The 15,722-nt window shown below is 38.5% G+C and overlaps 1 protein-coding gene across 1 annotated transcript in view; it reads right to left on the bottom strand.

The window, feature by feature from the left end:
- The window catches only part of ipo11 (importin 11), a 275,680-nt gene that overhangs the window by 255,595 nt on the left and 4,363 nt on the right, over positions 1-15,722 (bottom strand). Inside the window, exons 2-4 of the mRNA XM_088629761.1 lie at positions 8,060-8,204; positions 5,556-5,656; positions 551-623 (exon numbers count right to left, since the gene is read on the bottom strand). Coding sequence (XP_088485887.1) covers positions 551-623; positions 5,556-5,656; positions 8,060-8,197 — 312 coding nt within the window. The 5' untranslated portion in view covers positions 8,198-8,204. The remainder of the gene's footprint in view (positions 1-550; positions 624-5,555; positions 5,657-8,059; positions 8,205-15,722) is intronic.

The raw sequence follows: 15,722 nt of genomic DNA, 5'->3' as shown, positions 1-15,722 counted from the left end.
CAACACTTACAGTACAATAGTATTATAACACCCCAAAGAGTAATGCAACGTTATATTGAGAAAACCACCATTGAACAATATTTCAGCTGTAAGACTAAAGTTAATAACATCTTTTTACTGTTAAATAACTTTTACTGATAAAAAGCCTCATTTACATCACTACTGACAGATGAAACGTAAGCTCTTGAAGTTTCAGAGAGGCTTTTAAACTCCTGCCTTTTTTTTTTGCTCCAACAACAGCACACAGAGTGGAAACCCTGAATGCGAAAAAATAAGGAAAAGAAAAATGTGCTCGGTATAATATTTTTGACAAGGTTTTATCAAGAAATCTGCAGTTCAAAAAATGGTGAGAGCTACCAGTCTCAAATAAAAAACATTTAATCTAACCTAATAAAGTATGCCTTTTAGAACACAGTACTGAGAATGAACTGAGACAGCATACCTGCAGTGGAGTGCAGCGAAGGTAAGGAAGTTACAACCGATTCCTCCGCTTATCTGATGCCCTTAAAGCTCCAGGTAAACATCAAGAACATCTGCTTTAGCCACTAACCTGATTCACTGGCTCATTGAAGTTGGTGATGAGGCCAGCACGTAAGGAAGACTTCTCCTCTTCTGAAAGAGCACTGCAGACAAGGGAGAGATCAGCTCCAGTTAGAAACATCTCATACCCCAAGCAAACAAAACATTCCTAAAAGAATTACTCCCCTTACATATGCCACCTGCCCACAATCACCATGTCTGAAAGAACAGATAATCAATTTAGAATGGCAGGATCGTGGTTGTAACGGGCTGTCCTGTGAAGGCCTGCCAGTATTTTGATTTGGATATAGTGTAGTTGCAAGCACATCAGCTAGGCTAATAAAACATGCAGTGGCCATGAATGGTGGCCAAAACATAAAGGTAAAAAATATCCTCTCCTCCCTCCTATGAGCAATTATGTTAATTATGTTAAATACTTTTCACTGCAGTGTACGAATTTATTTAAGAAAGGTTATATCTCTCATTGCTCTGGGAAACGTGAAAGTTAGAGTTAAAGATTTGTCAGGTTTTACTCAAGCATCCCTTTATTTATTCATGAGTGCAAAACACAGCGGCCCAGCTGGTAAAACCAACATTACCCGGAACAGAGGTGTAAAGCATAATGAACTCTCTCAGCAACCTTTGGCTCTTCAGCCCCTTTCCATTTCCTCCACCACAATGCAGTGCCATTACAGGGGACTTCTTCATTATGATCTATAGTCTACAATAAATACTGAGTATTTTCGGGCAAATTCAGTCTTCTATAGTCAAAAGGAAAGCCTCGGCTTTCTGTGGGGTATTTTTGCCTCTATAAGACTGAACAGGAATGCAATCTGGACCTGCAATTGATCCCAGAACAGCAGTACTCAAGACACACTCGCACATGATTTAACTGTAAATAAATATTTAAGAATCCTATTCGCCTGCCTTTTTATTTGATTTAGAATTGTTTTTTTTTACTTGAAAAAGTAAGAACGTATCTATTGCACAAGGGATTTCACACTATTTTGTACTTAATCACAGTGGAAATACAAATCCTGAAGCCTTGCAGCAGAATAACATTAATTTTTCAACCTGCCCTACAGCATAGGGTATTATTAGAGTCTGAGCAGTAGTAGAGAAATTGCTATAGCCAGTCAGTGGGTGTACCTCCTCTGGGAGATTAGATTTTCTTTCACATGATCTCTAAGTTCTGCAAAGAGTTTTGCTTTGCCCAACATCACCCTCAGGCTCTGCTCACCAATGTCATCTGCTATCTGCGACTGTTTCTAGTGCGAACACTGCAAATTCTGCTCTGCTCTGATCCATTCACAGCTGAACAGATGATGATGGAATTACCCGACTCCTAACAGGGGCAATTAGATTCTGGTGTGAAGGGTGTTAACACTGCTTCTGTGCAGTGAGGAACTGTTGTGATAAATTTGCAGGCCAGAGGGAAGCTAAGTATTTGATGGCTTTTCTTTGTGTTTTCATTTATCAGCTATGATGTTAAGAGTTTATCCTTCCTAGATTATTTACATCCAGATTTTTGCAGAAGGTACTGTGACATTACCATAACCTGTGGAATCATATGCGAATGGAAACCCAGCAGAACTTCATAATAATGCATAAAAACACAGTGTATCTACCGGAAGAAAGGCTCTGATGTTTGCAGTCAACATGACGTCGTGATGCGTGACATTTCTCCCTCCTCTCATTGGTAACCATTCTCTTACATCAGTTCAATCATAGCAAGCCCATCTACTGCGTGGAATAGTTGAACAGAGTTTGGGCCAAGTGTGTTTTAACTGTTGTTAACGGAGGACTTTTCCATACTGAAACTGGCTTTTATTACAATATAATTACTTACATACTCCTTAGAAGTTTTCATTTTGTTTTTTCATCACAAAAGCTGGGATGGGTCGACAGTTTTTTGAACAAGCAAAGCAAACAACGCAAAAGGAAATGAAATCATCCATTTTGCATCAAACGTCATCTGGGCCAATGCAATGAAAGTATCCTGCCTTTGCTTACTTATGAACACCAACAGTTAAAATACTAATTTCAGTCTTTCTTCAAAAGAGGCTGAACGGCCATTTATTAATATCAGGTATCCGTTTGAGAGAGAGAATAGCCGATTCCCATTTCCAAACCGAAATGTAAAATTTCTTCTGTTTTTTTCTCAATAAATAGCATCTCGATTAATAACTCACTGCAATGTTTTTCTAGAAAAGAACTGTCCACAAATATATTTTGTCTTCCATGGACTTGAAAGAGCACTTTCGCTCTTTCTGTCATCTGTAAAACTGATCATGTTTTTAGAATTCTCTTTTGCATTTTTCTCATTGGTGCAACAAGGGCATTTCTTAATAACAAAATAATGAACAGCTCATATCTTTATCTGTATTTAGAAAAATATGTATATACGTAATCTTAACAAGTGTTTGCTAGCGTTAATAGTTGGTATCGTCTAGCAATCGTTTATCTTACGGATTTTCAGATAAATCTTTAACCATTCGTTCCGAGTTGAGGTCAGAGAAAACACAACCTTACTTAGGCAAGTGAAAGATATATCTAAAAAGATTTTTGGGAATGAAGCAGCATGCAGTACACTCATGGGGTACAGCAAGGAAAATGGAAATTAAATTCCATCTCTGTGGGCTTGTTAATTATGGCTCTAATAGATTTTGCTCCAGCTGTGGTGCCTCTCATTTGTGAAATTAGTTTATGAATACATAAATCCAGCATGGGAATAAAAACAGCACTTACTATTGATAAGGACAGGTACATTTTCTTGTTTATGCAACAGTTAACCATGATAAATTAATCAGTTTTTCTCACAAGAGCAATTCTGAAAAAGTGTTCCCTTAATACTCATCTCACAACAACAGAACTATCACCATTAACTTATAAGGGTATTAAATATAGATTTTTAATACAATTGTTGTAATTTCCCATTATTTTTCTTGTGCCTCACATTAGTCAACTAATGACCCTCATACAAGCACAAGAGAGAAAAACAAAACAAAATTACTCCTTTTGCTCAGCATCTAACGCAGAATTAGTGGAGGATACGAGCACTCTAAATGATGACAGCTTCAAACTACAGGGGCTGCCACCACACAGTGATTCAGATATCTTAACCATTTTCAGCAAACCTCCACTGACCTGTACGCTAACACTTGAAAACTCCCAATTACAGTCAGCCAACAACACAGCCCTGAATCACACTAACAATGTCTAGATTACAGAGCTCAACAAGTTAGAAACTAGAGGACCCATTGAGCCCATTGAGCCCGATGTGGTTGCTGTAGTTAACTGATTGACAACATGGCTGGGTGGCTTGATCCATATTCTCGCAATACTTTGCATAAACAAGTGCCTATTGCTCACAGTTTTAAAGGCACTTTCTCATAGTTTCCACTTGTGACCTCCAATGTGTTTCACTCTATGTTTCTCACTGCTGATTCTTAAGAGGAGCCTTGGACTGACTTGGATCTGCAAAACACACTTGAGGCTACTGAATTCGCGATTAGAGCATCTCTATCATGACCACCTGGAAGTCTCTTCTAGTGAAGTTTTAATTTTTAAAGAAAGTGGCATTTTCACCACTCTCAGCATTTGGATCAACATAGCTCTGTGAAGATGGTCTTGTCACACATGAAGTTAGTTCTTTGTCCCTCCCGTTGCCGGTACACTGAACGCTCAGAGGCTTGCGTGCTGCAAGTACACTTTAGTGTAAAGCTAGGAGCCTGAGACTGGAGAACTCAGCAACAGACGTAAGGGTAAGGATCACATTAAATGGTAAGATGTCCATATTCATTTACATATTATATTTTAACAATTTTATGAATCAAAATATTATAAATAACTTATAAAAATAAGGCTATTATTGACATTACAAAAGTATCCATGACACGCAAATCCATAAAAACCAAGTGCATGAACTAACTCTTTTCATGCTGCTTCTGAAAGGTTGCTGACCCCTGTCCTAGGATCAACCTTCACGCCACAAGGTATTTAGCAACTTTATACAACTGCCATGGTGAAGATATTTATAATTAAAGGGTTGCTAATCATTCACTCAGGTTAAATGAAGACATTGGTGGTGCATTAAAAACATATTTAATGCCATATTAAAACATAAATATTCAACAATGCCTGGGACATTTTTAGTGAGCTTATTAATCTGGTCTCCATAAGAATAGACCACAGCATAAAGCCAGTAACAAATGCACATATAGAAGACAGGGAAGCACAAACATGAGGAACCAAGGACAGGAAGAAGAACACACACATCACCACCATCATCTTCATCAGAAGATTGTGCCATGAGAGGATGCACCTCCTTCCAATTAGACTTGAAACCAGATTCTGTCCAGGTAAACTGAAGTCCGAAAGTGTCCAGGACTCTGAACTTCATTATAGAAGAGATATTTCCGTCTTATGTCTAAATTCCTGATTTCCTTTATTGTTGAGTCTGTAGACTACAAATCTCTCTACTATTTTTGTGATGACCTTGTTTGGAATAGGGAAATTTTGGTTGGCTCTGTTCATAGTTATCTGGGTGGCCTTCATTTGGACCTGGTCATTACTCTATTATTAAGCTGTGCCAGAAAATAAAATATATATGCATAGTAAGTTCATAACAAGACATTAAATATTGATTTAATAACAACCTTCATTACAGTTCATTACAATTGGTGGCAGCGGTTATTTCCCTACCACTTTTATTTTTGGAACAATACATTTATAAAAAAATGTTGACTATCACATGTATAGGGAAAGAAAATGTTGAATATCATGGAACTGTGGATCTGTACATCAGAAAAATTGGTCAAAATTATGGAAGAACTCAGACACAATAACTGTTTACAAAGATGTACACCAGCCTCAGTGAAAGGTGGTAACCTGAAGACAAAACTAAGCTTTAAAATTGATTACATATGAAATTCTTTATAAAATGCTTAGACACCAGAGTATTCAAAATCAAGAGTGTTATTTTTTGTGTGCAACTATAAAGCAAAGGATGCAATTTCTACAGAAAATAAACTCACTGTGGTGCGACGCGTCTCCAGTAGCGATCAATGCCATTCTTGAAGTATAAAACAGCCAGCCATCGAACATTTACATCAAGCATGTGATTGTTGAATATATTCTGTCAAGAAGCAGAAAAAAACAACATTAAGAATACAGAATGATGAAGAGCTTCAGTCATTATCAGCACAAATGTAACAAATAATGTGAATAGACACACCAACAATAAAAAATAGCTGAAGAGCAGTTGCAAAACTAAGTTGCACAGAACTTGTATGACAGGTATATTTTGAAAAAGACATTTTAGGCTTAAACACAAAAAAGCATTATTACATTCTTTAGTATTGGGACCAGCTCCATCTCATTAGGCCCAACATTCCCCACTCACTACTTAATCAAATTCTTACGTACAGAACAAAAGAAATGTTAATGTAAAAGGCAATTTTTCTAACCACCCACTAAATAAATCTCTCAATCAAGAGTAATATAAGAAGGTTTCCAGGGAATGCTGGTCTAATTTCAGTAAATAACATACTCAGTGCTGCACAATGTATTTAAACAACATTCATAGTAATGCAAAAGAATACCTTAAGTGTTTTGTTGTATTAAAGTATCTTTTATGTATCATTTTTCAGAATCAGCCAGAGACATGTCACGCTATATTTAATACCAGTAAGGACAAACTGTTAGTTAAGGAACTGCATAGTTAAGGAAATGGAATACAATGCCCTGCTTATGAAAAACACAAATGTTGCTATCAACGCATTGACGTATGTAGGCAGGAGTAAAGGGTAATATAAAAGGCAAACACAAGGCTTGTAACCATGGCCAAATTAAAATAGAAAGAGCAAGGCACTATCAAGACAGTCTAGAAGCACTTAATACAAAATTTGCATTCTAGACAAAGTTCAGACAAAAACAAGAAGTATGTTACTGCAACGTTAGTACTATAAAAGATGTACCCCGTACAGAAGATATAATAAATAAAAAGTTTAGCCTTATATAATTGTGAAGATCTGTTCAAAATGACTTGAAAAAATATCTCAGAAAGTCAACAGAAACATCATGCAGATGACAGAAAATGAAAATTAAACAACGTAAGGACTGAGGTTGTAAGGCACTTCTTTAACCAAAGAGTTAAGGCAGCATGAAACAAACAAAAGTTGTCAATCTGAGGATTCTAGCTTTAACTTTAAAGCTCTTCAATCCTGAAGATATTTTATTGTGCAAGAATAGCATCTGTAAATGAATCCATATGAGTGGCTGTAATTAAGACCAAAACACTAAATTATATTTCTTAACCCCTGTCATGTAATGTCTAACAATGAATCCAAAAGGAATGTTGGAATGTTAGTAGCTAGACAAACAAAAATACATCTAAGAATTACTAATCAGCAATCACCTATCCCAAACAAACATGTATTCAAAGGCACTAAAAGTAGAATAAATACTATTGATTCCACAATTCATTTATTGAATTTTTAAAATATCCTGGTATACATTTAATTTCACAAAGCTTCTTTGTTAGTACATTTTAGAATAGATGAGAATTCTAAACTTCTATATAGATATTTGAAACAGAAGCTTCTCTCCATTGCCAACCATGTACATTAGAAATCTCATTTGACAGCACTGTAATGCCAGTACAATAAAGCTGCTGAGTTGAGTGCTTCATTCACTTGCAGTTTAACAAAGCTTTAAAATACAATATGTGAAACTGCTGTTCTTTGGATTTTTATTCAAGTCTCTAGAAGCTTCTGTCCTACAGTACAGTCCAGCATTTGATTTGCAACAAAAGACTACTGAAATCAAATATACAGTAGATTTCATAATCATCTTGCCTTTCTAGTATTTTTTACCTCTACAATGGTCTAGCGTTTGTGGATACAGCAGTGAATGAAGCACTCACTTCACCTTCCTATTCCATACTGAGATGGTGCAGAGTTAATGAAAATAGTTCTGGTTGTGTCCCTTAAAAAAATGAATTTTGTTTGTGATGTTTTCTCCCCCATCACCCCCTAGACCCACTGATCCCCCAGTGATGAATTTTGTGCAAGCGATTTTATGAATTACTAATTTACAAAGCCAAACTGCCATTTGTATCACCATGGGTAATAACTGAGCAGCTTCAAACCATCTGGACAGATAATGAATATCCAACTCATGTAATAAAAAATAATGGGAGAATAAATTGAAACTGCACGAAAATCAATAGCAGTTATTCCAGGTATAGGAGCCCATTGGATGAACCACATTTGATCACAAATTTGTTTGAATGTTTTATGAAGTGACACTTTTCCAAAAAGGCACCGAGACAAATTGAATAACTTTAATTAGCTTCAAAGTATCAAAATGAGATGGACAATCTTTTCAAAAAAATGAAGCAGATAAAATGCATGGTTGTGTGGAGCACATTTACTAAATATTTCTTTTCTATTACACTGTGTTACACACAAACCGGAACCAGACCTTTGACATGAAGACCCCTTTACACAACTGCATGCTTGAAGCAATGAACCCTCACCAGCAGCACAGAGTAGAAACCCGGTTGTGTCTCCCATTGCTTGAGCTGCTCCTCAGCTGGCTTCAGCACTGAAGTGTCCTGGCTGGTGGCCTGAGTGAGAGCCTGCAGGACTACAGAGCTGGCGCTATGGATGTCCATGGGAAATCTAACAAGGGAAAACAACAACAACAAAAAAAGTTATGTCACAACACTCACGCAGCTTGTTGGTATTTGGACCATAAATTGAGACATTCGGGCATTTATAAGGTCTCACGTGCGATTCAGGCAGGAAAACTATACATCAGCTCTTCGTAACATTTTATTTTAATTGGGATGACATGGGCACCACAGCCCGAATCACATGTTTAAGCTTTTATCAATCCAATAAGTTCTAACAAATAGGTCAGTTACTACTAATCGTTTCGCAAAGATGGTAACCCTACTAATCCTAAAGCACGACAAAAACTCCACCCACAATAAACCACTGTTCGGTGGTTCATAGACGTTGGGTCGTTTGTTCAGCTGTTGTACCCTTGAGCGAGGTACTTCACTCGGACTGCTCAAGAACAATGGTTAGCTGGATAGATCAGCACAAAAACAAGTCTCTTTGAATAAAAGCATCAAGCACATCCTTAATATCAGTCAAAACTAAATCTATACAAAGATTTAAAACGCACTTTAAGGTGACAAATGGAGACCATTCCCGTTTGTATCGACCAGCATGAAAGTAATGCCCTGGACAGTGTTTCCAGGTCTTTTATTTTTAATTAAACTGACTGCATATAGCCTATACAACAGTTCTGTATTTTCAGTATGGGATCACATTCTTTTACCTTTGGAAAACATAAGCTAATGTAGTTCCCTGCTCTAACTGCCATCTTAAGCTAATTCATTCAGTATTCAGGGGCAGTAAGCCAGCTTTTGTTTCTTCTTCGTAAATAAATTTTCAAGAGATGAAGGACCACCTTATGTCATTCCCCAAAAACATCCACTCAACAACTACCAATATTCAAATAAATTCACATGACATCATGAATTAGATATTAAACAACATGAATTTACTGGATCATGCAAAATGTGCACATTCTAGAAACCCATGGGAATAAACAAATCAGAAAAGCACTAATATAGCAAAGCAAAAAGAAGGGGTCACAAAACACTCGCTTTCAACTGGGACAAACTTTGTGACAAGTGAAGACAGGTAATTAAGACTGTCATCTTGTCCTGCCAAAAATGTTCCCGTTCTGCAAACTTTTAAATACACAGTTGGCTACAGATGATGTCTAGTAACTGTATTACATGCATTTAAAAACAAAAGAATAACAAAGACAATGTTCAACTAGTTACTGACGGCCTTTTAAGAGCATGCTAGTAACGACCTTTTATTTGTCCTTCATTAAAATCAGCCTGATATAAAGTGGGACTAATTCTCAAAATCATAAAAAGGTGCAATACCTTAATTATATGGTATGATTAAAGGACGTAATAAAGCAAAAGGCAAAAGTAAAATGCTTATCGTAGTTAATAATAAGAATTAAAATTAAATAAACCCCTATTCATGAATAAAAGACTTTGCTCAGAAGAATCTACACATGTCCAACATGAGAGCAGGTATCTCGCCGGCCAGCCATTACAGTAATTTCACTCATCCATCCCTTTTCTAACTGCTTTATCCAATACAGGGTCCCAGCGGAGCTGGAGTCTATTCCAGGAGGCAATGGACACAAAGCACAGGACACCGTGGATGGGTCACTAATCCATTACAAGGTACGTGTATACACACACACACACACACACACACACACACACACACACACACACACACACACACACCAGAAGCCAACTAACCTACCAGCACGTCTTTAGACTGTGGGAGGAAACTGGAGCATCAGGAGGAGATCCATGGAGATAAAAAGGGGAGAACAGCCAAACTCCACACAGACTGCACCAAGGTATTGAACCCATGGCCCCAGAGCTGCAAAGCCACAATATTAACAGCTGTGGCTGTTAACATGCTGCCCTTCTAGCAACCCCTCTTACTCTAACAAACGTCTCGGTCTGCTTGGCTCAGCAAGAATGATCAACATCCATAAAAACGAAATATGAACACATGCATTCTGTAAACAAGCACAAGGGTAAAGTACCTGTATTTTACAGAAGCTAAACTGTTGCTATGAAAAATGGCAGATGGCTTTAGCAGCCCCTGCTGTTATACGATTTCTGCAGTTAGAGTATTCCAGAGGCTATTCTCAGAAATATGATCACACAATAAAAGGTAAAATCCCTGTGCAGACTTGATGGTCTGTCAGTGACTATACAGGGTTCTAAAACACTCACTTAATTACAGTTAATTCAATTTCAAAGGTCTTCAAGGACAAAACGACTGTTCTTGGATCAGGATAATGATGTCAGCAGCCTTATCACAGAGGTCGGCAAAAGGCTGGTAAAGTAGACCAGCATTCTAAAAGACAATACAAAATATTTGTAAAAACCATACGAAGTGTTTAAACATTAAATCAATATCCATATGTTGCAAACGATATCTCAAGATAGGATGTTAATGCATCTTAGCAATTTAAGGCCTGTAGAAGCCGCCCGCCCCCAGCCCATTACCGCAATCACTGACCGCATCAGCCAGGAGAGACCCAGGATTAAATTACAGACTCTGAGAACTACAATTCATCTGTAAAACACTGCTTTCAGACTTGTCTCTAGCTCCACTCCAGCCCGCAGACAGAATCAACACCTATGAAAAGCATTTCATGTATTATTTTTTTGTTAATCAAGATATTAATATGTTAAAACCATTTTTTTTAAAGAGAAAAAACACTTAGGGAACTAAAGCTTATGGTACTAATAATAAAAGATTGTTCTATCCCCTACTCACACTATAGTAATAGAAGCCATTTACGATACTAAAGCATACTGAAGATGAAAATTGAAAAGACAATCCCAAAAGAGACAGTATGTAATATTACTAATAGTATGTGGATCACAATCTGTCTAAAAACATTATAACCACATCGGATATACAGTGCCTTCCATAACCATCGGGTCAGTGAAGTCAAAATTGCTATTTTTGCTGTCTAGTCAAGTAATTTGGATTTGAGAGTAAAAGATGAATGAGACAAAAGTACAAAACACCACCTTTAATTTCTGGGTATTTCTCTGCTTTTTGTACTGTTTTAGTTCAATCTTCCCCATCTCAGGTGAGCATAATGTAAGTATGGGATAATTGGCTGCCAAGTGTTCCTTTAAATTCCTCGAGTGTTTCCTGTTGCATTGATTGTGTATGCACAAAAGAGCTGTGAACGTGCAGCTGTCAACGTGCAGTGCTGGATTTAAGACTTTGGTCTTCCCTTCTCCCTAGGCATACTGACAAGAGGTCAATAGGCCTAAACCAACACAAAGACTAGAGAAATTCCTATAAAAGAACACATGCACTCCAGATGCTGAAAGAAAAGAACTCAATCAGAACCACAGCACATACACTGGGTACAGTAAAATCAACAATTTGGAATATCTTGAAAAAGTAGGAAACGACAGGTGTACTTAGCAATCAGCAACGACCAGGTCAGCCGAGGAAAACTGCAGCTGACGACAGAAAAATCATCAGAGCTGTGAAGAAAAACTCTAAAACAATCGTCACTGAAATCACCAACAACCTCCACTGAGTAGGGGTGAGGGTGTCACATTCTGCTGTTCACAGAAGACTTTCACAGTTCGACAGCAGTATTATAAAGGCTACAACACAAGATGAAAACATCTCACGAGCACCACAAATAGAAAGGCTAGATTACAATTTGCTAGAAAGTACAAGATATGAGCCAGCAGAGCTCTGGAACATGGTGTTTGTGGACAAATGAGACAATGATAAACCTCTACCCCAAGAGATGGCAAGGAGAATGTGAAGAAAGCAACAAACTGCAGACGATCCAAACCACACCACTTCATCTTCTGAACATGGGGGAGGTAGTATCATGGCTTGGGCATGCATGGCCATCTCTGGAACTGGCTCACCTATCATTATTGATGATGTAACTTATCGTTGTAGCAGCAGAATGACTTCCCAAGTGTACAGAAACATCTCTGTCTGCCTATGTACAAACAAAATGCCTCCAGACTCATCGGCCGGCAATTCAATGACCCAAAACACACTGTCGATGCAGCCAAGAAGCTTACCAGGAGAAAGAAAATAGAAAGTCTTAGACCGGCCAAGTCAATCTCCTGGTTTAAATCAAATCGAGCATGTCTTTCAATTGCTGAAAAGAAAACTGAAGCCAGAAACCTCCCAAAACACACAGCAACTGAAAATGGCTGCAGCACAGGCTTGGCAAAGCATCTGAAAAGAACAAACCAAGAGTCTGGGGTGACGTCAATGGGTCGCAGGCCTGATCGAGTTATTCCATGCAAAGGACTTGCAACCAAAAACTACGTCTGATATTCGTTTAATTTTCTTCAAGATGTTTAGTCCCCAAACTAGCTTATGTTTTCCAAATACTCACCTAAAAAGGGGGGATTGAAGACAAAAAGATGCATTAGTCAGAACATATGCACGCAGAAATATCCTGCAATAAAAGGTGACATTCTTTACTTTTGTCTCACATTCATTTTTTAATCTCAAAACCAAAATACTTGAGTATACAGCAAAAATAGCAGTTTGGACTTCACTGTCCAAACATTTATAGCTACAGTATGAAACCAGAATGTGCTGGAGAAGGATGTACAGGAAGATTATAGAATCACATCCTTCCAGCAGTCTATGCAATTTCCTGGGAATAAGATAACCTGTAAAAATATAATACAACAATCAAAACCAGGAGGAAAAGAGGCACAACAGAAAAATGAAAACCACAAACAGAAACACTGCCATCTAGTGATAAGTAGAAGAAAAATATGCTTTAACAGTTGTCAAATTTCAAATTTGTTAAAGGATATACTGTGTTAACGTTTGACATTACAGCATGCTTTTGACATGGGTATTATTCATCAGTTTCATTCAGATTTCTCGTAATACATAGGAAAAAACTGGCAAAGATCCATAAAGAGCTAACCTCAATCAGGGCACCTTAAACAACAGCTTGCACATTACTTCGATCTCTTAACTGCAACCACAGGCAACAGCTTAAAAGGTTTGTTTGCTCATAAATCGGGATTGTTGAGAACTGTACAACGGCACAGTGTTACTCAATACTCATGCTTCATTTCTGTTTGTGTGATGGCGTCAAAAGTAATCTCGGATCTAGAATCAGCATGTGACTTCAAACAGATATCCCTTAGGTTAAAACTATACAAATAACACTAATGAAGAAATGGCTAAGCTACACACTAGTGTTCCCCAAACTATTTTTCGAACAAAAGATAAAATAATAAGAAGATACAGGAAAAGAAATGTTAACCCATTTAGATGAAGTCGCAGAACATCACAGAAACCCCCAACCACCATCCCAAGACTTGCTATTTTCTAGCATTTTGACCATTTTAGCCATTACGCAAACTACACTTACTTAGAGAGGAGTGCATGATGAGGTCAGATTATTTTTATCCTGTACAATACACATGTCCTTTCAAAAGCAACAAATACAGACATTAGAAACAAACATTTTGATTTTTTTCTGCACAAATGTAATCCTTTCATATCACAAGGCCAGAAGCAAATGTACACTGTACTTGGCAGAAAAATAAAACTCAAACAGTAGTTCCTATAAGAAAGATATGTCCCTACATATGTTAGTCCTTGTGAGTAGACAACTGAAGCCAGGAATTGACCCTCTGCAAGGCAAGCAATTTACCACATTGCCAAAAAGCCAGGACAAAGTAGGCAAAGCAAGCTGCTCCTATGTGAACAAACAGACCTGCCTGTTCCAAAACATGGACAGACATGGAAACCAGCTCACATGCCCTCCTACCTGACATTCTGCAACATGCTTTTACTTACACCTGAAACTGAGTGCACAACTTTTTTTCCCCCTACATCATTTGCACTTAATATGGGGAGGCTAGCTCTCCTTCGGAAGGCAATGCGTGTTGCTCCTACAATCTAGACAAAGAGCTGAGGGGAAATAAAGTCGTCACGGTGCACTGTATTCTATTACAGAGATTCACTGAGCTCTCCAGGTCTGTAATGTTAATTGCCTTTTTGATTTGTTGCATTAATCAGTGGTACCAAACATATTCAAAACTTATTCACCTCAAGAACAGTAGTTTAAAACTAGAGCTGGGCGATAATTCGATAATGATAATTATCGCGATATCATTTTCCTCGATACAATTTTAACAAAAGTGTGATAAATGTTCGATAAATATGTTTATGCTTTGCGCATGATATGCGCATGCGCACAAAATACTGGGTGGGTGCGCGTGTATGTTGCAGACCGGGCAGCTAACAGATTTGTTTAATGTTTCTGCTGTTTGGCAAGTGTTTGTTGTGCTCTTAAAATAAAACGTTGTTTAATTTACCAATTAACTGTCTGGTTTCTTCCAACTTTCACTCAGGAGAAAAAAAATCTGCCTTTAAACTTGAAAGAAATGATGATTTGACATTTACCGTGATAATTATCGATATCGACTAATATGAAAATTTTTATTGTGATCATTTTTTTGGCCATATCGCCCAGTCCTTTTTAAAACTGAGAGGAAATAAATAATGTAATAATGTTTCTTTATTAGCCCTATACAATTTCTTGTATTAGGAATTCGTCTTTTCACATACCCCAGCTTTTCTCCATGGAGACACAGACACACAGACAGGGAGACGGCGCCATTGTACGGCGCCCCTGGAGCAGTTGGGGTTAAGGGCCTTGCTCAGGGGCCCAACGGAGTAGGATTCCTCTGCCGGCCCCGGGATTTGAACCGGCAACCTTCCAGTCACAGGCGCAGATCCTTAACCACAGAGCCACCGCTCTGAACACAGGGTGGCACAGTGGTTAGCATCCCTGCCTTACAGCGCTGGGGATCAACATCAACCCTGGGCTCAAGTCCTGGGGTGCTAGCTACATGTAGTTTACATGTTCTCCCTGTGTTCACATGGGTTTCCTCTGGGTGCTCCAGTTTCACCCCCACAGTCCAAAGATATATTCTACCTGTAGTTTTATAGAGAAGCACAGCATCGAGGAACAGACCACGCACCCATTCACATCAGCAGTTCAGCACGGGAGAGAGACAAAAGGTTCAAAATCATAGGTGTCTCCATCACAGACGATCTAACCTGGACCCACCACACCAACCTCGTAGCCAAGACAGCATGGCAGCGCCTATTCTTTCTCCGCAGACTAAAGAAGTTCGGCATGCCATCACACATCCTTTCCAATTTCTACAGGTGCACCACTGAAAGCATCCTTACCAGCTGCATCACCGCCTGGTATGGTAACTGCTCCGCCCGAGAGCGCAAGGTACTCCAGAGGGTGGTGGTGAAACTGGCACAAAACACTACCGGCTGCGCGCTACCGAACATCGAGGATATCTACTCTGTAAGGTGCCTCAAGAAGGTCAGGTCTATCCTCAGGGACCCCAATTACCCAAACCACAACTTGATCTCTCTGCTACCATCCAGAAAACGATACCAAAGTATACAGACCAAGACCAACAGGTTCTGTGACAGCTTCTTCCCCCAGGCAATAAGACTGCTAAACATCCAACCACAGCGGACGCCTGCAATTACCCAAACAGCTGCTGGCGAATAGGC

Source organism: Lepisosteus platostomus, chromosome 4, assembly GCF_059453375.1.
Source record: "Lepisosteus platostomus isolate fLepPlt1 chromosome 4, fLepPlt1.hap1, whole genome shotgun sequence".
In the NCBI taxonomy this organism is placed as follows: domain Eukaryota; kingdom Metazoa; phylum Chordata; class Actinopteri; order Semionotiformes; family Lepisosteidae; genus Lepisosteus; species Lepisosteus platostomus.
This window is presented reverse-complemented; position numbering and strand designations above follow the sequence as displayed.